Source organism: Ananas comosus, linkage group 13 (assembly GCF_001540865.1).
Source record: "Ananas comosus cultivar F153 linkage group 13, ASM154086v1, whole genome shotgun sequence".
Classification (NCBI taxonomy): domain Eukaryota; kingdom Viridiplantae; phylum Streptophyta; class Magnoliopsida; order Poales; family Bromeliaceae; genus Ananas; species Ananas comosus.
In genome coordinates this window covers 5489523-5516159 of record NC_033633.1, presented here as the reverse complement: position 1 = coordinate 5516159, position 26637 = coordinate 5489523, and the positions used below count along the sequence as shown (strand labels likewise).

The window sequence follows — 26637 nt, the reverse complement described above, 5'->3', positions numbered from 1 at the left end:
TTAATCCTCTCTTTTGGCCTCTTTTTGCTTCTTGGTGCTATTTCCACCATGGGAGAAGCTTAGGAGCTCGGGTTAAAGCTTTTTGGTGGGAAGATTCTCAGCCCTAGCTCATTTTAAGCCTTGTTTGAAGCTTCTAAAGAGGTTAGTAGCATGTTTTTCCCTTTTGATTCATGTTTTGATGGATTTCTTGAGATGAAATCCTAGAATGTGAAAATTAGGGTTTAAAATGGGAATTTTTGATTAGAGGCTTTTGGAACTCAATTGATTGAGTTAGAACTTTTATTTAGGTTGGATTAGAAGGACTCTAATTCTCATTTGGAGATTGAGAGAGATTTTCACCTTATAAGGTGAGTTTTTGCCCTTTTCTTGGGTTGATTTAAGTTTGATCGTACGGTTGTTCGTTTGTTGCGTTTAACTCTCTTAATATTACCTTCAGGGTGCTAGGAGAGTAGTGGACACCTTCGTCGGCGCAAACGAAGGGTTGCGAGGAGTCTCGGTGGGTTTGACCTCACCGAAAATGGTAGAAAGTCCTCCTATGTCATTTTTAATTGTCGTAAAATATAAATGCATGCATATTTATGCTAGATAGAGCATACGAGATGTTTAGAATGCTTAAAATATATGTATTACATTTTTTAAAAATTACCTCTATATAGTAGAGAGAGATATATGCATTGTTAGCATGCATGAGAATATCATTCTATTACAAGATTTGGAATCATGTTTCTTGCAAAGAAAATGACTTATATAGTATGCTATTGGACTTAGAATTCATGTTTGACATAGTGGACAAAAGTGCCATAAAGGGGCACTCAACCTAGTAAATGGTTAAACTGCAATATGATGACATCGAAATAGACCATGGGATCACTAGCTTTTATACCATGTTTTACACATGATAACATAGTGATAGGCCATTGAGATACCGACTTTATACCATATTTTAGACATGATGACATTGGACTTGAGACGGATATTTGCGCTTGCTTGCCATTGTGCTCATTCGCACATGCTTGTGAGGGTCGCTCCCTACAAGCCGGCACTCCGAAGATAGCCATCGCGACATTAGCTCGCCTGTGCGGGATTGGGCGCCGAAATGGGATGCCGTGGAGGAGGCTCATTCATAGGGTGGGAATATTGACTATCACGCGGCCATTAGGCACAGCGCAAGCCGGACTACTTACGGGTAGGTCCTACATGATTGGAATATTATTGGACGAAAATGCAAAGTAAACATTGGACAAGTTAGTCAACAATGACATTTTACTAGTTGTTTATATATACACATATTCATGTTAGAATAACATTTACACTTATGCAAATCCATGCTAAGTAGAGGCATAGTAGTTTTACAAACTTTATTCATATTTAGTGTACATGTTATTTATTCTATTTAAATGTTAGAACTTACTACTTTTACTTTTTGCCTAGTGGTGCATTTCACTGAGGTCAGTAATTGCCCACTGGGAACTATTGTTTAATAGTTCTCACGCCCCTGTTTATTGATGTTTTTCAGAGCCATCCGCACCGGTGGAGGCTCGGGATTGTGGCAAAGGGATCGCATAGCTAGCTAGAGAGGAGTATATTTTTGCTATTAGGTGGTTCTCTCTCTATTTTTTTGTATCTTAGTAGAGAGTGAGAGTTTTGTATCCATGTATAAAGCCATTTTCATATGTTTAGCACTTATATTTGGGTTCCTTTTGTACTACTTAATGGTTTTATGTTAGTGGATTAACTCTTTTATTTACCTTCTTGTTCTAGAACCTAGTTGTTGTATGCTCTGATACTCCTAGATGCTCAATTATTATTGTTTTTATTTATCGTTTTGTTGTAGACGCCTTATATGTTGTTGGCATATGGCGGGTCTGGACACGCACCGGGCGGGCTTCCGGTGGGTCCCGGGGCGTGACATCTCGGGGGTAAAATTTATACTTAATACTTATACTAAGTCTATAGGTTGCATTGCTCTGCCATCCATTGTCTTAACAATATAAATATTTCTTTCATTTTAGTGTCTGCTTTTTATAAATAACTAATTTTCAAATTGAAAATAATTTTTAACTGAAGTTCAATAAAAACTATTTTGTAACTAATAAAATGCATATTGAATCTAGTGCTTGTACTTGAAATCTTTGATAAAATTTTTCTTTTTTGTCTTGGAAACATTAATAATCTTGCTAGTAGAGATAAATTCTTGGACCCAATTGTTGATTAGCCTAATATTACTCTGGTTGACATCGTAATTACATTAGCTGAAACTTTATATCAATTTATCTGAATTACCTTTCTTTTGCAGGCTATTTGGATTTGATTTTTTATGATGTGTGGGTACAAGTGAGTCTTTTTATTGAGAGAGTGAGGGTTAGAGCGTTTCTTGTAAGTGATGTGTGAGGGATCTAAGTTTTGATTGAGAGAATGAGGGTTAGGACGTCTCTTGTAAGTGATATGTGAGGGATCTAAGTTGTTTTTTTTTTTTTTCTTTTGAGCTTATATTGTGGTCTTGCTGTGAGCCAAAATCTCAAACCGCTGACCCGGACAAAGATCCTCCTTCGGGAAGCGTGCGAGGAGACAAGACGGCTACGAATGATGACCCTCGAAGTTTGTGCCTACTATAGATCAAGCAATTCGGTTGATGAGAGATCAGATCAACCGAGTTCAATGTAACACAACAAATTCGGCTTGGCTATATCAGCCGAGTATGAGGATTACACAGGATTTTCTGGTTCGGCTGAAGAGCCAAATGAAGCTTATATTGCTAAGATTTGAAAAAAATTTACTAGAAAGAGCAAAAAGAGAATCTATTCTACCAACTACTTCTAGGGAAAAACAGTAGATGCGAGAAAAGTAAAAGGTTTACAAATAGACTGCTCATAGAAAAATGGTAAAATGCGAGGAATATGAAAATTGGTTTTCTCGTTCTCAGGGGAAAAAGACCTCTCTTCCAGGTGTCTTCTATTTATTTATAGTCCGCCTGTTGTTATTCAGTTATTTCCATGATCGGTCTCTTCCCCAATTTCGTGAACCACTACTAGCCGATCTTAACTGCATGTAATCGCATGGACCTTAACTACTTTTCGGTTTAATGCGGTTCTTTCTCTGTTCTTGGTGCACCACTTGTTACTTATCTCTAGCTTCAAAAGCCCTGACTGCGGCGCATCCTGGCTTACCACGTGGCACGATTTCTTTGGCGCCAACAATTGTCCCCTCGGCAGCTTCCGAATAAGTGGTTCGGTAGCTGGCGTAATCTTCTCGAAAGGCGCGGATTTCGAAATCATCATTTCAAATTGCCTTGTATTGTCTTCTTCTCTCAGTCGTCCTTTTGCTTTTGACGAGCACGATCTTCCATGCACTTTTGTCTCTTTTAAGGCATTAATTAGGTCATTTATTGGCACAGTCTATTCGCCATTAAAACTATTTTTTGAAATTCCATCTGATGGCTCTCTCTCTCTTTTCTTTCTTTTTAACCTCTAGCGCTTCATCGCTTTCTTCTTCGAACCTTCCGCTTCTTTTCTTCTTCACCCCTGTTTGAGGTTTTTCCTTTCTTCTCCTCATATTTTTCTCATTCTTTCTTATATTTTAGCTTCTAATGGCTTCGCTTCATCCTCTTCCTTCATCTCCTAACCTCGATTACATTCTCCTTCATCAATTTGTCGAAATGGATCCTTCTCGATTTGTGCTAGGTCCTTCGTTTGTGGACGATGCTATCCCTAAAGATTTTTCCCTTTCGACTGAGGGCCTTCCCTTGATGGCTGATGCCATTCACTTGTCTTCTTGGTATGTTTCAACTACTTCGAAATCGTCTGGGAAGAGCCTTCAGACTTGGCCAAGCGTTTCAAACGCCTACCTCACTTGGTTAAATCACGTCGAAGCGTCCTATGCCGATTTCTTGTGCGAGGTGGAGATTTTTGAAGCCATTCAACTCTCGAGAACTCCTCCTATAGCTAACAACCTTCTTTTGGATGCGGCTCTCTGTTTCTTGTCCCATGTTTCTAGTACTTTTCTTTTCAGAGGGGGACCTTTTACTCCTACCCTTCTGGATGTGGTGGCGATTATCACTCCGCCCTCACGGTATTACTCTCTCGATGGCCTATAACCCTGATGGCGTAAATGATTTTGAGGCTCATCTTGATCTGGAGGCCGATCTGGTCTATACCAAATTCATTCGCCGGTTTGTAGGCCAGTCACTTACTTCGGTTACAAGGAAGGAACATATAGCCTTCATTCTTTACTAGCTTTATCATAATCTCTTATGTACTCGTTTGTAGAAGATCAATTGAGATTTTATTTTGATTGTCGTTGCCCTAGCCAACGATGAAAAGCTGGCACTAGGTACCGAATTTCTTTCTTTTGTTTATAGAGAAACTTTTGAATCCATTAAATCATTACTATCAGGTGGTGTGGTTCAAGGTTTAAAGTGTCGTGGCACGGTGGCGTGCCATTATGTCCTTGGCACGGTACGACACAGGCACACTTGTGTGCCGATAGATACGCATGACCTCCTACTGCCATGCTTTGGCACAGACTTATTTCAGTTTTTTAGTTCCAATAAACTTTTATAATGTTATTTTGAAAGATTTAAATAAATAATTATGAATATTTACTATGTATACCTTACTATACTCATCAATTAACATGGATATAAGCTTTTTGTAAGCAAAGTACAACTATACCTGATGTAAAATAAAAATTAAAATATAATAATAAAATTCACAAGTACAATAATTATTTAAATTTAAATCTTTATATAGAGATGACTTCTTAATTCCACATAGATCGTCGCGCTTGATCATATGGTATATTGTCATTTGCAGATACAAGATTTATTTGACAATATTGATATAAGTATTGCTTGTATTGTGAGACAGTCGTATATTCCCGATATTACATAAATAGTTTTTGTTCTTTTATTCTTTTAAAAAATATTTGATTAAAATTTGTTTAGGAGATTGATTTTTGTTCCCTTGATTCACTGAAAGTTTCGCGGTGCGACAAATTTTGATAAAATATTTTGCGAAAAAAATAGATGTCTGTGGTGGAAGTGGAGGGCTCGGTCCGATATGGATTGGATATGTCAATTAAAAATTTGCTCCTATATTGATAAATAAGAAGTAAAAAAAAGACTTGATACCCCAGAGAACAAAAGAAGAAAAGAAAAAGCCAAAAAAAAAAGCCAAAAAGGAGAAAAAAGAAAAAAAAGAGGCACGCACGATACGTGCCGCCGGCACGCACTTGCATGCTGCTTTGTCTCGAGCGGTACGCGTGTGAGTGCCGCGATATAGAGGGGGGGGGCCAAGACCCCTCTGTACCGTGCCCCCTTCTTGGGGCCACGGTACGGCATGCCCTTATGCCGTACGGCAAAGGCGGCACTTGATTTCTTGGTGCGGTTATTAGTTCTGGATGTGGTATCTTGTGGTTCTTACAAATGTGCTTGTAGATTTTTTTTCCTTACTTGTGCCGAACCCTTTTAGATTTGGATTCGGCTTGCAATTTTGACACTTATGGCTTAGCTCTTGGCTGTACAGAACCTTTGACCTCAGGTCAACAACTTGATTTTTTTCTATTATTTTAAAGTATTTTATAAAAGGAGCCATCAACTCCACATTAGCTAGTCTCCATTTGGAGAACGTGTTACTGGTCCGTCGTGGCTTCTTACTCGATTTGAAGCCATTCAAGATCAACTAGCCTCCTCTCGCACCGGCGAGTATTCCGACGTGTGGTTTTCCATGCTAGCTACTAGAGATTTGCATGTCGGATTGAAGAATCGCTCCAAATTGACGCTAAGTACAGAAGTGTATTCACCCCACTATTTAGTGCGTCAGTTTGGATTCCAGCCCCAACCAAATTCTTTATGGCCAATACTGCCCGTGGTCGTCCTCTCACAAAGAGTGCAGCCAAGGCCGGTCATATCTCAGCTATGGGGAATCGTCTTCGATGGTTCTTCAAACTCGTGACTTCTCGGCCAAATCATGCAGGAGTATTGGATTTTCGCTTCACCAGAGCCTGGGAGGCTTTTTGTGAACAACATTTTTTCACCATCATGACTCCTGTCTTCCGTAAAATTTTTCATACAAAGGGTATACTGTCTTTCAATTGATTCAATTTTGTTCTTGTCTCTTTTTGTCCTTAATTCATTCCACTTTGATTGGTTTTACATGTAAGGACCTTTTACCTATTCTCCCAGAAGATGTGTCGGGAGAAAATTCAGACGAAGACCCTGAGGATTGATCTTACCTATCAACGGTAAATCTTGTCTCTTAGTGTGTATTCTTTTTTATGAGAGATTTCTTCAGTTAATATATCTTTTTCAGCCGATTCCTATTTTCACCTTATCGACCCCGCGTCTCGACAAACGACAGATGGAGTCCGATCAGTCGACCCAACAGCCGCAACAGAAGTGGCGTAAAACTTTTGCCATCAAGATTTGTCCTGTCCCTAGGGCTGGCAAATGAGCAAGCCGGCTCGTGTTCGACTCGCGTCCGACTCGATATTTGGCTCGCTCGAGCTCGACTCGAAATTAAATGAGCCGAGCTTGAACAAAAAAAAAAGCTCGAAATTCATTTCAAGCCGAGCTTGAGTATTACTCGGCTCGTTCGAATTAGGCTCGAAAAGCTCGAAAAGCTCGAATATATATATACATAAATCGAAAGTAAAGAGGATCTGGTGCTTTCGATTTTTTGATTCTTAGATCAACCCCTTTAATCACTTTTTATTTTTGGATTAATACTATTATTACCTCGTAAGGACCACTCAATCCTAGGGGTATTATTTAATCATAGGAGGGATCGCAATCATCCCAACCATACAATTCTTAATCAAAGGGTCAAAAATTCAAAAATATCAAATCCTTTATATTTTCAATAGCATAGTATTTCTAGATTATATATATATATATATATATATATATATATATATATATATATATATATATATATATATATANAAAATGGCCAGAGGGATAGATCTAACGGTAGAAAACTCGATAGCACTAAACGCTTGGTACAATCGATAGTATAGTAGCCGGACTCTCTCTCTCTCTCTCTCTCTCTCTCTATATATATATATATATATATATATATATATATTAAGAAATATATAAATATAATATATTTTAATTATATATAGGCTGAGTGAATAATCTGAGTTTAGTTAAAATTGGGCTAATATTGTTGGTCCATAAAAACAAACCCAATAGACAAATAAAAGAGCAAAATTTTACTAAATTTATACATTTTTCCTTTCTTTCTTTCTTTTACAGAGCTTAAATTTTCAATATGTTTCTCTCTTTCTCTTTTTATGTCTCTCACCCTAAGTGGCCAAGCCGGAAGCCCTCCAAGTTACCAAGTAACAGCATATGCCCGCCGTTGCCTACCTTACTATTAATTGTATACTTGAGAAAATATACAGAATATTTTTAAAGTAAAAAATTATTATTTATATAAAATTTTAATTTTAGTTATATATGATTGGATAGTTTAATCCAATATTTATCTATATAATTTATTTATTTTTTACTGCATAAATAAAAATGAATAATATGGAGATTGAAGGCGGAAGAAAAGACATGTGAGGCTGAAAAGATTAGATATTTAACTCATAAATTATTTTTTTTCATATTATAATACTATATTTTATATAATTATTTTGTACTTTGAACTATTAGACATATTTTTATATCAAATTATAGATAATGTCCTATACAAATTAAACTATTGATCGTATGATGTTGAGAATTTCATGCGGCTCGTTTAGGGCTCGAGCTCGCTCGACTCGAAATTAGGCTCGCTCGAGCTCGGCTCGAATTAATTTCAATCCAAGCTTGAGCTTAAATTTAGGCTCGAAATTAATTTCAAGCCGAATTTGAGCCGAGATAAGCTCGCTCGAGCTCGGCTCGTTTCCACCCCTACCTGTCCCTTCTCCCGTGCTGACCGAAGATGTGTCTTCGGTGGAAATTCCACTTGCTGACACTTCAGCCGAGGAGGTGAACCTTATTCAATCGACTCTTGTCGACCTAGTATCTGCCTAGGTAACTCCTTAGCCTATTCTAATTGATTCTTCTTCTTCTCATATTTTAGTCGGATCACCTCCGCTGTCCCCTTTGGTCAAACAGACACCTACAAAAAGGGTTTCTCGTGCTCGCTTTGCTTCGTCCCTGGAGCAAGTAATGTCTGATGTCAGGAGGCAAGTTTGCCAGGAAGCTCTCTTCGACAAAAAAACAAGAAGCAGAGAGAAAGCGGATGGAAGCAAAGAAGAAAGTCGAATGAGAAAGAAGAAAGAAACAAAAGAGAAGAAAAATAAAGGTAGCCAAGCGGAGAAAGGAGAAGAAAAGCGAAGGAAGAAGAACGGAAGTAAAGAAGAGAAGAGGAACAAATGAAGAAAGAAAAAGAAGAACAAAGGAAAAAGAAGGAAGAATAGCAGAGGATTGAAACAGAAAGAAAAAAACAATCAGAGAAGGAAAATGAGAGAGAGAGAAAATATTAGAGTAATAGGAGAGGCAGACATAGACTTTCCTGCTGGAACTCCAACTGTAGCATCTACATCGGCTCCTGTGCTGGTATCTGAACCGGCAGATCCATTGGCCACTTTTTTTGAAAGGTTAGGTAGCCTATATTTTGGAATAAGTAATCAGCTTATATTTTGGAGTCAAAATATCTCTGACTGACTTAAAGCAAACAGATTGAAAGGTTAAATAATAAAATTAAAATTTTGAAAGGTTAGGTAGCCTATTCAAAATGGTTCGTAGTTCAGTTATGTATAATTATACCTTTCTTTTCAAACAGGTGGCCTCAATACAGTAGTAGGAAATATGAATTTCTACAGGTAGAAATTCGTATTGCTAGGGAGGCAAGGAAAAATAAAAAGAAAACATAGGATAGAGTCAAGATAAAAGGAGAAAAGGACTGTCAACATCTCCCAAAATCACATGAAAATTTCAAACACCAAAAATAAAACATACATAATTGCCTATCATATTACATTTGTATATAAAAAAAAAATCATATTTTTTCAGGAACTAAGAAGTGTTCAAGTCACGTAAGCTTCCCATTGCTAAATTTTGGAACCTACAAAATGTTTTGCACTTGTTATTTCATATCCTAAATTTGGCAACTCACATTGCTGTTATACAGTGATCTATCATACAACAACCTATCTGGTAAAATCCCTGGAGAACTGGGGCAGCTGCAGAATAGAATATGGAAACTTTGTAAGTCCCACTTTCTATATATTTCTTATTTTGTTGTAAAAGAGACTTTTCTTCTGTAAATTATTTTAACAAACTTGTCATGAATATGTAGGATCTTGAATAACAATGACATTTATAGAGTTATACCGGCTTAGTTAACCAACTGCTTTAGCTTAACTTCGTTGTAAACCTTTTCCTATTTCACCATCATTTAAAAAAATATTACATCAACTTAAAAATTACATTATTGGCCATCTGGTTTTAATTTCAGGAGCCTCTCTTACAACAACTTTTCTAGACATGTCCATTGTCAAAGAACTTTTCAAAGTTTCCCCCAGAAAGGTATTAAAGACACTAAATTTTATCTCTTCCCTTATTTTTATCTAGCAATCAAATTATCGTTGACATCAAGAGGTATAGTTGTGATCAAGTATAATAACTTACTTTTTTCAAATCTGTTGATGGTGACCAAAGCAACAGTTCTCAAGCACGACAAACTGAAAGGCATGTTCCTTCCCAGTGATACTTTCTAATGCATTCTAAATCAGTTATCTGTTGAATAAAGGAGGGGAAAAAAAAGAAAAATAGAACAATAGGTTTATGTTAGATTTTCAACTTCTGAATAGTGTCGGGATTTGTCATAATGCAAAATGCAATCTGTATTACCTTTCCAGGAATCATAGAATTAGCATCGACATTACCAATTTAATGTCCCATTAGTTGCATTCGGAGGCAACCTGTACAAGAACTCATAGAACAACAAAAAAACTGTGAAGTGAAACATAACATAATGTTAAGAAACTATTGATCATGTTGAGATAGTCACACCACATGCACCTGTCACATTGGTTGTGAAATGTCTCATTAGTTGCATCCGGAGGCAACCTTTACAGTAACTCATAGGAAAACAAAAAAACTGTAAGTGAGATATAAGATAATGTCAAGAAACTAATGATCATGTTCAGATAGTAACACCACATGTCTGTCAGATTGGCTGCAGAATTGCAACTGAAGGATATAGTCAGTATTTCATAATATAATAAGTTTAATCAAAGGTTCACTTTGGTTCCATCTTTGTCACAGTGTTTATTCTAAAGCACCTTATCAATTAAGGGCAGAAACAATTTTATGCTGGTTTATGACAAAACCATGATTAGGTGTGACCTGAAAATCTAGATCACAGTACAATGTACATATGACAGAAGCTTAATTTTTTTTCTATTACTTGTTGTAGTGGCCATTTCTCGAACTGCAATTGTTTGCATATTTTAGACCGCATCACTTTACTCTCAATGACTATGGTGGCAATATACAAATCCAATCAACCAACTCCCTCGTATCACCCAATTTACAACAAAAAAGGCAAAATTCACCAAGAAAAAACTTAAGTATAATCACTGCCAATAGAGGATTGAAATCCCAATCGTGAAACATGACAAATCAAATACAGATCATAATACAAAATCTAATACCGAAGACCTGAGTCCGGAAACCTCAATTGACTGAAGCATATCATAACATAGATCTAAATAAGCGAAGATCTAGAGAGAGAAAGGAATGGGCAAGGATGAATTACCTTAGAGTTTGGAGAAGAACTTGGTGGCTGAGAGCTTCGGAGAGTCGCAACATCCATTGAAGCCTCAAAAGCACGGCGTCAAAGGTAGCAGAGAGCCTAGCGTTTTGACAAAGTCGCGACGGTCCGCATCTACATCAGCTCCGTATCTGATCCAAGCAAATTCTAATAAAAAGAGAGATATCGCATCACCCCTCAATCACAGATAAACTAATTTGCCATTAAGAACCAATACACAAATCCACCATCCCAGATTGTCCTTTTCTCATCCGAAAACCTAATTTTTGCCCTAGAAAACAGTAATAAAAGATAAATTTTGAATCAAATCAATACAGATAAAAGAATCTAATGGATCAAAACCTAGGCTATGGTTTGGGAATCATCCTTGCAGGAGGCGACGATGGTGTTCTTCCCTCAGAGGATTTCGTCGAAGGAGGCCGTAGTTCCCGCGGAGGATGGAGCCATTGTTGAGTGCGGCAAGGTGAGGAAGAGGATGGGAGGAAAGAGAGGGGAGGGGAGAAGAGGAGTGCGGATGTGCAGCAAGGCGAACGGGCGTACTTGAGAGAGAGAAAGGGGAGGCGAACAAGCGAACTAAGCAGAAAAAAAAACTAAGAGAGAGAAGAAGGGGGGAGAAGAACGGACACGGAGGAGAGGGAACGACGCATAAAGAAGGAGAGAAGATGCAACGGATGGGGGGAGAATGAATGACGCGAAGGGGAGGGGAGAGGAAACGTTCCTTGTTGTACAAAGACTAGAAAAAAGAGAGGCAGTTTGGTTCGGTTCAAAGGTTTAAAGATGTAGTGAGTGGTTTGGTTCAGAGGTTCAGAGAGAGATAGTTCAGTTCGGTTTAGAGGTTTAGAAACGTAGTAAAGAATTCGGTTTAGATGTTAGAAGCGGTTCAGTTTGATTTAGAGGTTCAGAGACGTAGTGAAGGGTTCGGTTTAGATGTTAGAAGAGTGGTTCAATTTAGAAAAGAGGCAAGTGAGAGAGGTGAAAGGAGCGGTTCGGTTCGGTTCAAAAGAAATGGTTCGGTTTAAAAAAGGAGCAGGTGAGGGTGAAGGAAGGCTTGCCACGTGGCAAAAACATTGGGGATTCATATTAGTTTATAGATCCTAATATAGTTAGGTTTATCCTCTAATTAATATTTAAATCTTAATTTATCTCCAACAGATTTAAATATTAATTCTAAGCCAACTAGAAAATCAACTACAATCTAACCAAATCCTAACAATCTCCACCTTGGTTGGATTTGTAGTCTTCAACCGCTACGTCGAGCTCACCATGCAAGCTCCACCTTGAGCTTGTCTCCTCCACTCAATGTCGCCGCATCCATCGCTTCGCCTCGAGCGACTGCACCTCCGCAAACTTTTGGAACCCAAACCATTTTCGCTCCCGTTCTGACTGTGCTTCCGTTCAAAACGTATAAGTTCCCACGCTTGTTCGCCTCGCACACGATCCGATCTCGCTTTCGGACTCTCATAGCTCCACCTGAAGCCGAAAAATCGCAACCCTTCGAGTCCAACGCGCCTAGCGAGATCAAATTTCGCTTCAAACCAGGAACATGCCGCACACCTGACACCGTCCTCACGACCCCATCGTGTATTCGGATCTTCACCGTACCGACTCCCAAAATTTTGCACGCCGTCCCGTTTCCCATCATAGCCTTTCCACCCTTAATTGCCTTATAGGTGGCAAAGGACTCCTTCTCCGGGCAACGTGGTCACCAGATACTCATATGTCGTCGGCAGCGAAGATAATAAAATCAGCGCCTTATCTTCATCATCCAGATCGACTCCAATGCTAGTCAACTGGGCCACCACCTTGTTGAACTCGTTCAGATGACATGTAGGCTCGCCGCTTTCTACATCCGCAGCGTAAATAGTCGCTGCTTCAGATACAATCTGTTCGTCAGGGATTTGGTTATGTACAGATCTTCTAATTTCTTCCATAACTTCGTCGGTGTCATCTCGCTGGCTACGTTGTAAAGAACCTCATCTGCTAATAATAGATGAAGCGTACTCAGTGCCTTCCGCTCCATCTTTGTCCATGCCACATCCGTGACCTCCGCCGGCTTCGCCTCCTTCCCGTTCAACGTCTCGTCCAATTCTTGCTGTACGAGGATCGCCCGTACTTTAATCTGCCATAATCAGAAATTGTTCTTGTCGTAGAACTTCTCATTTTGAATTTTGTGGCCATCTCCGTCGATCTCTCCTGCAAATCAGTAACCTTCAGCTCTGATACCAATTGTTGGGAATCCGGTACTCGCCCCGGTACCGGATCTTGTGAATCCGCAACTCGCTCCGATACCGACTGCTGTGGATCCGGTACCGATTGTTGGGATTCCACAATGGAAGCATCAAATCGGATTTTTACCATAAACCTGTCTCCTCAGCAAAAACTGATATAATCACAAAAGAGAGAAAAACCAAAACAGAAAATATACAGGTAAAATAAGATTCATTAAATAAGAGAAGATTACACTTGACTCCTCTTCTGCAACAGAGTAGCTACAACCTAAGCCCTCTTTCTGAATCTCTCTTACCCTTCTCTCGTCTTCTATAAATCCACAATGAAGACAACTGTCTCTTTTTCTCTCTTACATGCGCCCGTGCACAAGGTGCATGCACTTAACCTTAGACAAGACTCCCTCTCTCTCTTGTCTACCGTACGGCAAGGAAATCACCTTGGCCATACACCTCATAGCCTCAATAGCCCTCTTTTTTCTTTCTGGTACGGCACGCAAGAGACTCTCTCTCTCTCTCTCTTGGTCGTACCTTCTCCAAGCCTGTACTAATTAATTAGCCCAATGCATTATATATAATGCTCAACCAAAGATGTACCCAATCCTAGTATATTTAGAATTCCGACTTTAATTAATATCTAAATCTATCTTAATTGATCTCTAATAGATTTAAATATTAATCCTAATCTAGTTAGGTTTATCCTCTAATTAATATTTAAATCTTAATTTATCGCCAACAAATTTAAATATTAATTCTAATCCAACTAGGAAATCAACTACAAATATAACCAAATCCTAACACTACACCACTCTTGAGAAAATAACTTGCTTCTGTGCAGCAGCTCGAGATCCCCTCAATTTATGGTGGAATTTGAGTTCAGGGCACGCAAATAAATGGTGGATTTGTGCGGGGGAAGAAGACCAATCCCAAAGTAGATAGAAAATGGTGTTAATCTAGAAGAGAAAAAAGCGTCGACATAGGAAAGAGAAAAATGCGCCAACCAAGGAAAGAAAAGAAGATGAAGAAAGAGGAGGAAGGTTAGGTTAAGGTTAGGAGTAAAGAGGGTTTCAGGAGGAGGAAGACGCCTTCTCAGCGAAGTGACGAAGACGATGGAGAGAGGGTAGGTGGGCATGATGGTAGGTAGTAAGGGGGTGGAGTTTACGAGGCATCAAGGAAAATACTATAGAAACTGGTTTTAATTTCTCCCTGTTCTATTATGCCGTAACAGTATATATTTACAATGAATACATATTTTCCATTCAAACGAACAAAATTTAATCGTATGTGTGTGTGTGACTATGGTATGCAAATAGCAATTTCTAAACCCTAACCCTAAATCTTGAATTATATAAATACAACCAAAATAATATATACTAGTGGAATTGAATCTGAATAGTTTCTCAAATTGAGTGAATCTGATACTCCTCGGTGACGAAGACAACGGCACGACAAAGGCAAATGCGACGACGGTACCTAAACCCTAAAATAAAAAATGTTACATAAAAAAATATAAAAGAATAAAATTACAGTAATTATAGGAGTTCAGAGGGTTGTGGTTAAGAAGTTGAAAATCACACCCAATTTCAGGCGCATACGAATGGATTAGTGAGTGGCGAAGTCCTATGATGGACAAGGGAGCGTAGAAAAGAGAGCAATGAGAGGCGAGCTCCCGTCGGTGGAGAGAGGAGTGTCCTATAAGCGAGAGAGTTCGACAAGAAGGGAGCAAGAGAGAGCTTTGAGAAGGTAGGAAGAAAACAACGATCACACGTTTTAGAAAAGGAGAGCGTGAGGAGGGAAATATAGTTGTTGAATGGAAGAAGAGTGAAAATGAAATGAAATCCACTTAATAGTTGAGTTAATCTCAACTACCGCTATTTAGGGTATAAGATATACACCCCAAACACGGGTGTCCCATTATCTTTTCCCTGAAAAAGGTCAACAAAACCAAACAAGCCCTTCAACTTTCAATTTTTGATTTGAATACTTTTAATTAGTTAAATTAAAAAAATCATTAAATTCAATGATAATGTCCTAAAATCTAATAATTTTAATCACTTTCAACAAATTGGATTGCAACACTCAACGACAAATGACCAATAAACTTATTGACTTTAACAAAATTTTAAGTAGAAGCTGAGTAGGCATTAATTAAAAAGAGACAAAAAAATTTGTACCGTTGTAAACTTACTAAATTTTCTATTTATCCTTCATTTCAAATACACCTATGGGTAGTTTCTCTTTTTTTCTCGTGTACCCTATTTTGAGGGTCTATTAGAAAGACTTTTTGTTATTTGAAGGATATATTTGACGACAAGTGATCTTGAACGATAAATATATAAGTCAGAAACTTTATAAAATTATATAGACAAAATACTATAAGAAGTCACTTAAAAAATATTTTGTAGTTAATCTAAGTACACTTTTACTCGGCGAATATATATCCTAAAGTGGGCCCATCAAAAAAGACGTCAAGACCTTATTTGGATGCATAATTCTTTTTTTCCAATACTTCAACCTTCAAGTCAGCTTTTCAGAATAAAATAAATCATCTCCCGAGTGGAATATATTATCCCACTAAATCATGACTATTAAGATTAGTAAAGAAACTAAATCAAACTCCTTACTTGTCATCATAAATAAATTTTCGTTCTGTATATATTGCTAGGGAATAAATTTTGAAATTGTTTAGTTCATGCATTTCAAACTATAATATAGATGCAACTCCAAAGGAGCAAAAAAAAAAAAAAGTTTGGTTTGGTGTAGCTGCTGTTAAATGCCGCAGTGCGTTAAAATGTCGCGGTTTAACGTTGCAGACGGAAGACGGGAGTCGAACTGCTGCATTTGATACTGCTGCATTTGTTCTAAGCTAAAGTTAGATTTAGTTAAAAATATAGCAGCTAGGGAGAGTACATACATTCAAACAGTAACTTTACATACAACTCGTCTTCCTTTTCTTTTTTTGTTTCATTTTGGCAGCACTCTTTCTGTTTTTCATTAAAAAAATGATAGGATCTTCAAATGAACCTCACAAATATTGGCAACCAAACAAAATAGTTGCAGTTGCAGCACTTCAAATTATATACTACTAAAAGAGCAAAATACAAATAAAATTGCAATATTTTCAACTACACGCGTTGCAAACTACAGTCTATTTATAACAGGGCCTACATGATTGCAGCAGAACTCCAATTTCTGTTAAGCATGTTTATCGAGAAAAGCATTTAAACCAACTCTACCTGCGCAAAAGGAACAAAAGAGTACAACTCGCTCCGAAAACCAACTCTCCATAACATAAAGAAACCAAAGTAAACTAACATACGCGGGTAGGTGAAACTCAGTTTGAAAGTAAAGGAAGAACAGAGCATCATTGCCCACCTTAAAACAAACTACAGAGCCTAATCCACAGATTTGGTCCAACCAAGACCAGGTCGTGATGTTTCCACTTGTTCTTCCTCGAAATCACGCGCATCGCGGAGCGAAGCCTCGAAGTCAGTCGAATCTATCGCAGCAGGGAGAAAGCTACTTATATCATCTCTCGCTCCAAAGCCTCCAGCTCGTATAACATCGCCTGCTTTAATGGCCGCTTCCATGTTCACATCTCCCACATCATCCTCGTTCTCCGCGGCGATGTTTTCTCTTGTAACCTTCCCATTATTGGCCACCGTATAATTATATCCAATGCTTTTCAGAGCATCTCCGTCTTTGTTTGAAGGATCTTTAGCTGCTATTTCGGGACTTCGTCCTTCCACTTGATCATTCATTATGTTGTTTACACCCTCACCTGCCAAAGAATCTTTTATGATGACATTCTTTGAGAAAGCAACACTAGAAAGTTGGGTAACACTTCATAACTAGGTAAGAGAGTTCAAGACTGACGGAGTTTCAGGGACAATCATTTGGACATTCAAAATTTAATTGAGTTGGTGCACAGAAAAACTAAATGATCATCATGATATATGAGGAGGAATACCTCAAATCGTAAAATGTCCTTTCCCTGGTGTTGAGTTGAAGAAAAGCAAAACTATTCAGATAATAATCCAGAACAGCAATATGTGCGTTCATGCACATGAGATGCTTTAATAGTATGTTGGATGATTGTAATTTGTCTCATTCCAATTTCAGCTGTTTAAACAGGAGCTCTCTCTGATTTCAGAGTTCAGCACCATTTAAGATATAAGTTTGTCATCCACGGACATGCAAAGCACATCATGCACTGTGCATTTGGATGTATATAATTATGTACGACTACATTATGCTCTAGAAGCATAATGCTTAGGGTAGGATAGACAATCGCGATCTAATATTAGATGCCTCACAAAATTTTATAAAGTGGTAGCTGGTAAAGTGCCATTTTTCCCTTACACTTGGAATGGGCAGAGAAATTGAAAGAACATTCTTTTTGGACCAATTTTATCGATCACATATGGTTGCGCACCGACAATTTTAGCGAAAGTATAAGGGCATCATTTGGTAAAGAGAAACTAGACTGAAGCCACTGAACCTATTTAATGGGTTCAGAAGAAGTCTGAATTTCAATAGAAAAGGGTAGAAAATTGGAAAAAATCCTGCATTAATACTTTCTGTTCGGTTTGGCTTATTAGCCATTTCCATATCTAGCATATTTTAAAGAATAAAAATAAATATCTATCAAGATGTGGCAATAAGTTGATGGCAGCTGCAGTGCCAATCCCCATTTTATGGGGGCTCAAAGTTTCTAGTCTTGTTGGAGTATCGATTCACATTCCTATTACATGTATAACCTATATACATGTATAACCTATACATGAAATCAACTGTTAATGTGTGCTTCAAATTCAGTTTTGATGATAGGGTATCAGAACCAAGGATCTATACATTTAGATATGATGATAGGCTATCCGAATCAAACAGTCATGGTCAAACAACCTGCTCAAAATAGAGGATACGATTCTTCAATTCAATATCAGGTTTGTTAATTTGGATATAGATACTAGATTCAATTTTCTTAAGAAAAGAAAAAATCAATTGATTTGGATCACTCTAAAAGTATTACTCAAACAAACACCTCAATCAGCCATAAGAATCGTCAACATCAGGTTTTTTTTTATTTCTACGTAATGATGTTGAAATCATGAAATTTGGTTCTTAGGTAGCCCAAAACTCAAATACTCTAAATCAATTCCAACAACGTCAATTTTCGATTTGGTTGCCTTAAATAGAAATTGTAGAGGAAGCACAATGGCCTTTGTTCTTCTACAAGCACAGTAGCTCTACTCCAATAAAATTATAGAAATATGAACTGCTTCAGTTTGGTTTGAAACTAAGTTTCCTTTTAAGAAAACCATAAGTTGAACAAATAGGTATCAATTTATCACTAGCTGGAAGTGAGACAGAACCTATATACATTGAAAGCTAAATCAAACGGAACCAACTCTATCAGTTCAGTATGAGTTGTCAGTTCGACAGGTTTTTCTCCACCCCTAATCAAGTGGACAAATCCTATATTCATTTATTATTCACTATTAGAAGAAAACCAAGGGTTAACAAAATACAAAACTAGTCTATAGTAGAGATAGGCACCAACAATTATATTCAGGAATGAGATTCTAAAATGAGATATGAACTCTTAATGTGCCCTTCAAAGTAGGGATGTCAACGGGTCGAATTCAGGGTGGGTTTTCAAAAACCTGAATCCAAACTTGACAACCAAAACCGAAAGCCGAACCTGACGGGTTATGAAAATCCATATCCAAATTCAAACCGGAGCAAAAACCCAAACCTGAACCCAAAAACCGGAACCCAAAACAATCATTTCTCTTTATCATATTTCCAAAACATATTATATTGAAATCTAAATTTCCAAAATACAAATTGAAATGTAACATCAAACATTCATATATTTTATATAATGCAAAATTTATTCGGGTCCGGGTCGGGTTCTGATTCAGATCGAGTGCAGAGAAAATCTATATCCGAGCCCGAATTCATCAGGTTTTCGTTTTTTATACCCGTATTTGAAACCATATCCATTTAGCATCATGTAAACCCGCCCCGCCCCGCCCCGCCCCTTTCGAGTTAGGGTTTAAGGTAAAATTTCGGGCATCCCCATTGACATCCCTATTTCAGAGTATAAACGGATATACGAAAAACGATCAACATTATGATGTCCAACCTATAAATCAGGGGTAGGCTATAGCATTTTAGGACTTCTAGAACTTTTTAACTCTTGTCCACCATCATCCAATATTCTCAACTTGCAATCACCATTGTCAAATTTGCACTGTGAAGTATTATGAATATTCATTGTTCATGAAATCCCTAAATAAGCAACATACTGTTTTATGTCATTATGCAAATTGCCAACTAATGGCTTTCCCCAAAGGTGAGTCAGGATTAAAGTAGATTTAAAAATGGATGATAATATAAAATATTCTTCCAAACTTGTTTTTGATACTACAGGACGTTTTCAAACAATTCATTTCCATATGCATGACTAGCTAACTCCATACTGAAATATCAAATCAGTTGTTTGACGGCTCCCCAACTAACTTCGAGGGATCATTAAATCTCAAAGCTCAAAGCACAGAACTTCACATCTAAAACCTATAAAGACATCATCAACCTGAACAAACAAATCATTGTTTAGAGGGCGTTCCATTAATTCACATAAATGACCCAGATAGCTCAAACTATTAATTTACATAAATGGTCCAGAAAACGCAAACTAGTTCAATAAAACAATCCATTAACCATCAGAGAGGTGGTAAGTGTCGTGGTCTAACTAGATATATTTTAAGCAAGTAAATTTTAGAAATTGACTCAGGCAGCATATGTCATTGTTCCTATTGGAGTATATGCGAAGAAAACTTCTCTTAAGAGGTATAACAAGTGTACAAGGACCTGAAAACATAATGATATGTTATCTAACTCACAAGGATCATGTCCTCCAACAAATACGGAGGCCTTCCATCAACTAATACGTGTAAACCGACACATACCAAACTTGCGTATAAACTGAACTCCTCTTATAAAACGAATTGTTCTTGGTATTCCAAGAGCAATCGATGTTTGCATCCTAGACCAAGAAACAAGTTTGGCGATTCAAGAGATCATCATAGTACACAAAGTGATGGGTAAACAGATCCTAGCCTTTTCTTGATGTTGGAGCAGATTCCATGACTTTTTCCTCAAAAATAAAATGAACTCAATTCAACAGATCACGACACAATATGAGAGTCGATCTTAACCAAGGGACCATCCTCTCCGGTTGTTCATCCTACAAAAGATTTACACGCCGTTTTCTTTCAAAGATCAGCAATTCAATCCCTTCTTCGCAATTGCAGAATCTAGTATAGCAGAAATATCTACGGTAGATAAACAGGTAAATTACATGGGAGGTCCCTAACCTTTCACCACGTTTCAATTAGGTCGCTAACCTTTCAATTGCCGCAATTGAGTCCTTGACCTTCTTCCCAAGCTTCCATCGAGTTACTTACTAACCTTCTAACTGTTGCAATTAGGTCGGTAACTTTTTACCCAAGTATCAACTAGGTCCCTAATCTTTCTTAGCGTGTTTAATCGGGTCCTTTTCATCAAACCTCCCCTACGTCGGATACCCTTTTCTAATTCTTCCATATGTATACTTTATATGCACCACACCTAGAATACGACGATCAACATGCTAAAATTAAATTAGAATATAATCCTGAAAATACGATTTACAATTTTTAAAGAGCTTATGTATAAAAAGTTGTATTTCAAACATCTTTTACTCGGGCATTATGTAGTATCTAAAATCAACAGCAGGAAAAGGATCATTGTGTGTGTTGCCAAGGGGGCAAGGTGCATCCAACTTAATGGACATTATTATTGTTACAATGGATAAAGACCTAATTGCACCGAGTAGAAGAGGTTAGGGACCTAATTGCAACAATTAGAAGGTCAGGAGATCCGAAGATCATCAGATGAAGAAGCAACCGAGAAACACAAGAAAATTAATAAAAATAGAAGAAAACAGACGCCCAAACATACCCAGGAGGAGGATTAGGAGGTTTAATCGCAAGAACTGCCGGGCCCGCTGTTTCCTCCTTCCTTAAAATGATTCCAGCTCCTCCGCTCCCCCCAACTCCGACAAGAATGGCTTCTTCTTCGCCAAGATCGCAACTTTGCCGAGCACTCGGATCAACTCCCAAATCTTACAAGAGAAAGATAAGAAACGGGGAAAAATGCACAAGGAAGTAAGGAACCCCTATTAAGGGCTGTATTAGTGGATGATGGACAAAAATTCATCTATCCAAACTTTAATATACGTGTAATCGTATAAAGAATTACACCCGTTCCTGTATGGACACTGTGTCCAAAAATTTTTTTTAGGACATTCTGGATGGGCGCCACGTGGTCCCCGAGCCACCGTCCCCGCTCTGCCGGATTTTTTATTGCAATAGCCTTCGCCTAAAATTTTATTCTAAAAATATATCTGTTAAATTTTTATTTGTAAATATGGTCCTATAAAAACGGTGAATTATTTACCACTTTTTTTTTTTATTTCTTTCTATATTTCTACGATGGTAAAAATGGTGAATCACCATTTCACCGTTTTTTATTCTTTTTTTACTCCTAAAAAAGAGTAATGAATGCGGTGAATCATTCACCATATTTAAAGATCTATTTTTATAATTATTTTTAAAAAAACCTATTTTTACAATTATTAAAATTGATAGGATTATTTATAAAAAAAAATTCCACCCTGCCTCTTGGGAGAGCAGTGGGTTTTTTTGGTGCACCCGGTGCGCCATTTTTATTTTAAAATTTTAATTTTAATTTTTTAATTTTAACTTAATATAATAGATAGATATATTTTATGATTTTTAAAAAATGTATGTAAAAAAATTTTAAATCTTAAAACCTGAATTCTTTTACATATATTTTTAAAATATTATAATATATATAGCATTAAACTATAATTAAAAAATAAAAATAAAATTTTAAATTAAAAATTGTGCACCGGGTGCACCAAAAAGATCCGACTGCTCTACCTTTCCGGAGAGCAACGGGGCGATGGGCGCCGTGTGGCCGCGTGGCTTGGATGCCACACAGCGCCCATCCGCGAGTGGCCCCAAACAAGTTTGTGTCTCTCCACATAATCTTTGTCCCCGGATGATCGGTGAAAAGAGTAAAAGTGATTTTCAGCTGAATACAATCTTCGTAATTTTTATTTCAAAATCAAATTCTAATTTTTAAAATTAATTTTCTAATTTTTGAGATTTAAAATTAAAAATAGCTAAAATCTGATTTTTCAAATCTGATTCTTATTTTGAATTGAAACTAGCATTGCTCGCTTCTTTTGCCTAAGAGAAGGTCAAAATATAAGCTCTTGGACAAAAGTGTGTAAGATTTAGTATTTTTTTTATGCACCAATATTATGATTATTAGCTAAATTATATAAAAATTAACTTGTACTTTAGCTCTCATCTTAATTATCTCCTTTATAAAAATTTGCACCAACTATTAACTTGCATTTTATTGTTAACTTAAATAGGTCCAACTATTTAGAATAATTATTAATTTAAGCTATAAAATTTTAGAAAGATAAATTTACATATAAAATTATTTATAAGTAAAAAAAATGGAATTACATAAATTTTTATAAATTGCTGAATAAACTATCAATTTTGATTGTATTAGCAAAATAGGAGATCTCCTTTATCTATTTTTTTTATTTTTTGAAGTTTCAAATTAGATATATGTTGAGATATGAAATAATAGGATACGTCAAATCATTTTAGTAAAATTTAAAGTCTAATTTGTCAATTTGTGATAGTGACAAAGTATAAGATAGTAATTGATTTAATTTTTAATACAGAAAGATCATTGAGACTGAAGCTAAAGTGCAAGGAGACATTTTATAACGAGCGCTGCAGCTGCTGCTAGATATACAACCCTAAAGGATTGTAATATTACAACTCGGCCCATCTAAGGGTCAAGTTGTAAGGACTTGTCTCATCATTTTTTTTATCTTTACTAAAACCAAAAAGGTTGTTAAACCCTTTCGGCCCTAGATTGGGGTTTGTAAAGATAACAACCCCCAAGATTGTAGATTTAGCATTTTCCTTTTATAATTAACTTTTTTATATTTTATCAATTAGATGGTATCCAATAGTTTGATATACTCTTCTCCGCAAGTGAAATTACCTAGGCGACACGGATTTATATTGCAGGAGACATAGAACACGACACAACTTGAACACGGTGGCTCAATAGTTTCAAAAAATTAGGATATGGATATAATATGGACACCATTATACTACAAGAAAAATGAGTTTTAGAAACGGCCAAAACCGCTGGCAAAAATCTCCACAACCGCTAACAAGTTTTTTCCCAACATTTATAGAACCGTCAACAAAAATTCTATGACCATCGTTAGATCTCCGTCACTAAAGATCTTTGCCGACTGTTTAATTGACCGCTAGAGAAACGGTTATTTTTTGTAACTCTTTCACAACTGTTGCTATACACTAGCAAAAATTAAACATTTTTACTGACAAATTTTCAATTACTACAAAATCTCAAACACATACGCATACTAACTAATACAAAACAAGCACTAATTTAGGCATCTTAAATTTGATAAAAGATATCATTCATTCATTCAACCTAGAAGTGCTATTTATAGAATTCAAATATAGCAAAGAAGAAATACATCAGTTTGACTATTCAAGTCCTAACACGCTTAACTCTTTTAACCTCTTATGCCTAGCCACCGTCTAAAATACTATAGCCATGTTAAGAATATATATATATATATATATATATATATATATATATATATATATATATATATAAATAGGCTGGAATACTATTAATAGCACCAATGACTTGGTNCTCTCTCTCTCTCTCTCTCTCTCACCGAAGATATAAGAATACTCATGCTAGCGGAAGCATGAGTATTCAGCAAAAGCTATTATCTCGAAGGCTTAGCTGCTCGGTATGGTAATTTGTAAAAGATCTCGTAAATTTTGAAGATCTTTAATTTAAAGTATTAAAAATCTGTAGTAAATGGCATGCTAGTTTGCGAGTGTTTTAACTGTTAAAAATTGCCGGCCATACCTCATAAACGATCAAATTGCCACGTTTTCTTAGGCTTATCCAACTTAAAAACTATCTTTTAAGATAAGTGATGGATCTATTTCTAGTTATTGAGGCTAGAATTTAACTTCCTAGGCTAGTAGGTAAAAATTCTGCAACAAACTAAAACTGGCAAGTAAAATACGGGCGAACTACCTGTAATAATACTAAAGCTTTTTAATGCTTTAAATAAAAGATCTTCAAAGTTTATGAGATCTAGTATAAATTGCCTCGCCTAGCAGCTAAGCCTTCGAAGTAGTAGCTTTTGTTGAATACTCATGCTTCCCGGGTTATGAGTATTCTCATATCATCGGGATGATATATATATATATATATATATATATATATATATCATCCCGATGATATGAGAATACTCATAACCCGGGAAGCATGAGTATTCAACAAAAGCTACTACTTCGAAGGCTTAGCTGCTAGGCGAGGCAATTTATACTAGATCTCATAAACTTTGAAGATCTTTTATTTAAAGCATTAAAAAGCTTTATATATATATATATATATATATATATGACTACCTAGGATCTTATATTCTCCCTTTTTTAATTCCTGACGTTCTTGTCAGGCTCCGACTCATAAGTACCATACGATGTGAGATTCGTTTCGCTAATCTTAATCAACCTTGTGAGGGGAGCCGCACTCTATCCACAATAGTCATCAGCAATAAAAGCCTCGCTGTCTCCACTGTATAAACCTGGCTCAGCCAAGATTTATGTCATATTTTCGACTGATAATTGACTCTAATACCAACTGTGACGTCTTACTTCCTAGAGGATCACCCATTCTAGGACTACTATATTACTTGCACGCTGAACTTAGCCACCACCAAAATGTTATAGCTGTGTTAAGAGTTTTAGCCATATTACATCTCATATATAGGACTATCTGGAGTCTCACAAATTTTGAATCTAAAAATAGAAATTTATATAAAATTTAAATTTTCTATGGAAAAATCTTTAGCCATTAACTCATTCCAAATGACAAATCTGCAACATTCTTCATCTTTCGTGAATGATTCATACCTTAAAAAACATAACTAAAATTAGCATAATGCTAAAAAAAATCCAAATATCAAAAAAACCTGTTAGTCATAGAACCTGACTATCATATCTATTTGATCTTACAGTTGTCATCCGACTCTACTTTTGAAATTAATGACTTCTTCAACAACATTGCAATTTACATTGTTTTACACTGCAGAATTTTATATTTTATACATGTTACATTTACTGATAAGACGTGTAATCAGAATATTAAAATCATCTATTAGTAAACATAATTAGAGCATAATCACAAGTATGATCGTTTCACTATAATGTACTTGCTTTGAGAAGCTTTCCTTCTCGAAAAGAATAAAGAAAAAATCTACTGTACAGATAAGAAATCAGAACACATTTCTATCTATTTGGAAAACATTGTGCATAATCAGCAAAAAGCTACACAAGGAATATAAGTCTGAAGCATGCATCTACCTTAAATTATTATTGATTTTTTCAATCAGGAAAATACATGAAGAAAATTAAAGAATATAATATCTTAGTAAGAAGCAAACTCTTAACCAAGAAATATACATGAGACTAAGAAAATTGACCAAAAGTACATGAAAGGCAAGCAAAGTTGGATATAAGAAGAATAATGTTATGCAAGCTGATAACAAATAACTGAACAATACGTCAATTAAACTCTATACTAAAGTTGAAACCAAATGTCGTTCCTCCATCGAGCCACGTGGCCTGAACATTAAATACAATGTGCATGAACATTAAATACAATGTGCCACGTGTCTCTCTCTTCCTCACATGCTCTCCCTGTGCATGAACCAAAATAATTCATATCACATAGAATATTGCCATGTACTATTGCTATCTTGCTAATCATTAGGGTGCATGCATCCACCTCCCAGCTTTTCCTATATATCTAGCATTGTTCACTATCAAACAAGTGTATGAATGTGTATACTTGTCTCTGCTTATTTGTTCCTCCCAGCTTTATCAGTACTGCTAGAGCATATTCTCGACCTTGCTATATTTGTTTTGGAATTATTGGGATACATATCTTCTACTATTGTTAGGTAAGTGTTGATGCCAAAATTGAAATTAAAATGCCGATCTAACCCACGTATGAGCCAATAAGGACACGTGGTACACCAGGAGTCGGCAATAAGGCGCCTGAAGGTTTTAGGCGGGAACGGTTGAGAAGTTGGCATAACTTCCACGATCATGGTTACAACCACTCCCCCCACTACTTTCAACCGACCAATAATGTGGGCTGAGAAGACATCACTATAAATAGTAATTTCAAAGCCTGTAATAAGGGTCTTTCTCCATCCTGAACGAGAAGACCACCCTTATTTTCTCTGCATTTTATCGCTTTTCTAAGAGTAGTTTAAATGTAATCTTTTTCTTTTTCGCATTTACTGCTTTCCTAGGAGTAGTTCGCTAAGTAGAACCCTAGAGTCTGTCTGCCCCACGGGCATCACTCCGTTGTAGACTACATTTGCAGAGTCTGTCTGCTCCACGGGT

The 26637-nt window shown here is 36.6% G+C and overlaps 1 protein-coding gene across 1 annotated transcript; it reads right to left on the bottom strand.

The window, feature by feature from the left end:
• LOC109719036 lies at positions 16035–21233 on the bottom strand. The gene is made up of 2 exons (XM_020245528.1): positions 21008–21233; positions 16035–16778 (listed from the first exon to the last, which is right to left on the bottom strand). Exon 2 carries the CDS (start codon positions 16756–16758, stop codon positions 16393–16395), a length of 366 nt encoding a protein of 121 aa, XP_020101117.1. The 5' UTR covers positions 16759–16778; positions 21008–21233; the 3' UTR covers positions 16035–16392.

Bases quoted from the DNA above. Each gene is read 5' to 3' on its own strand.
- LOC109719036 (XM_020245528.1), bottom strand. From the start codon at position 16,758: ATGAATGATCAAGTGGAAGGACGAAGTCCCGAAATAGCAGCTAAAGAT.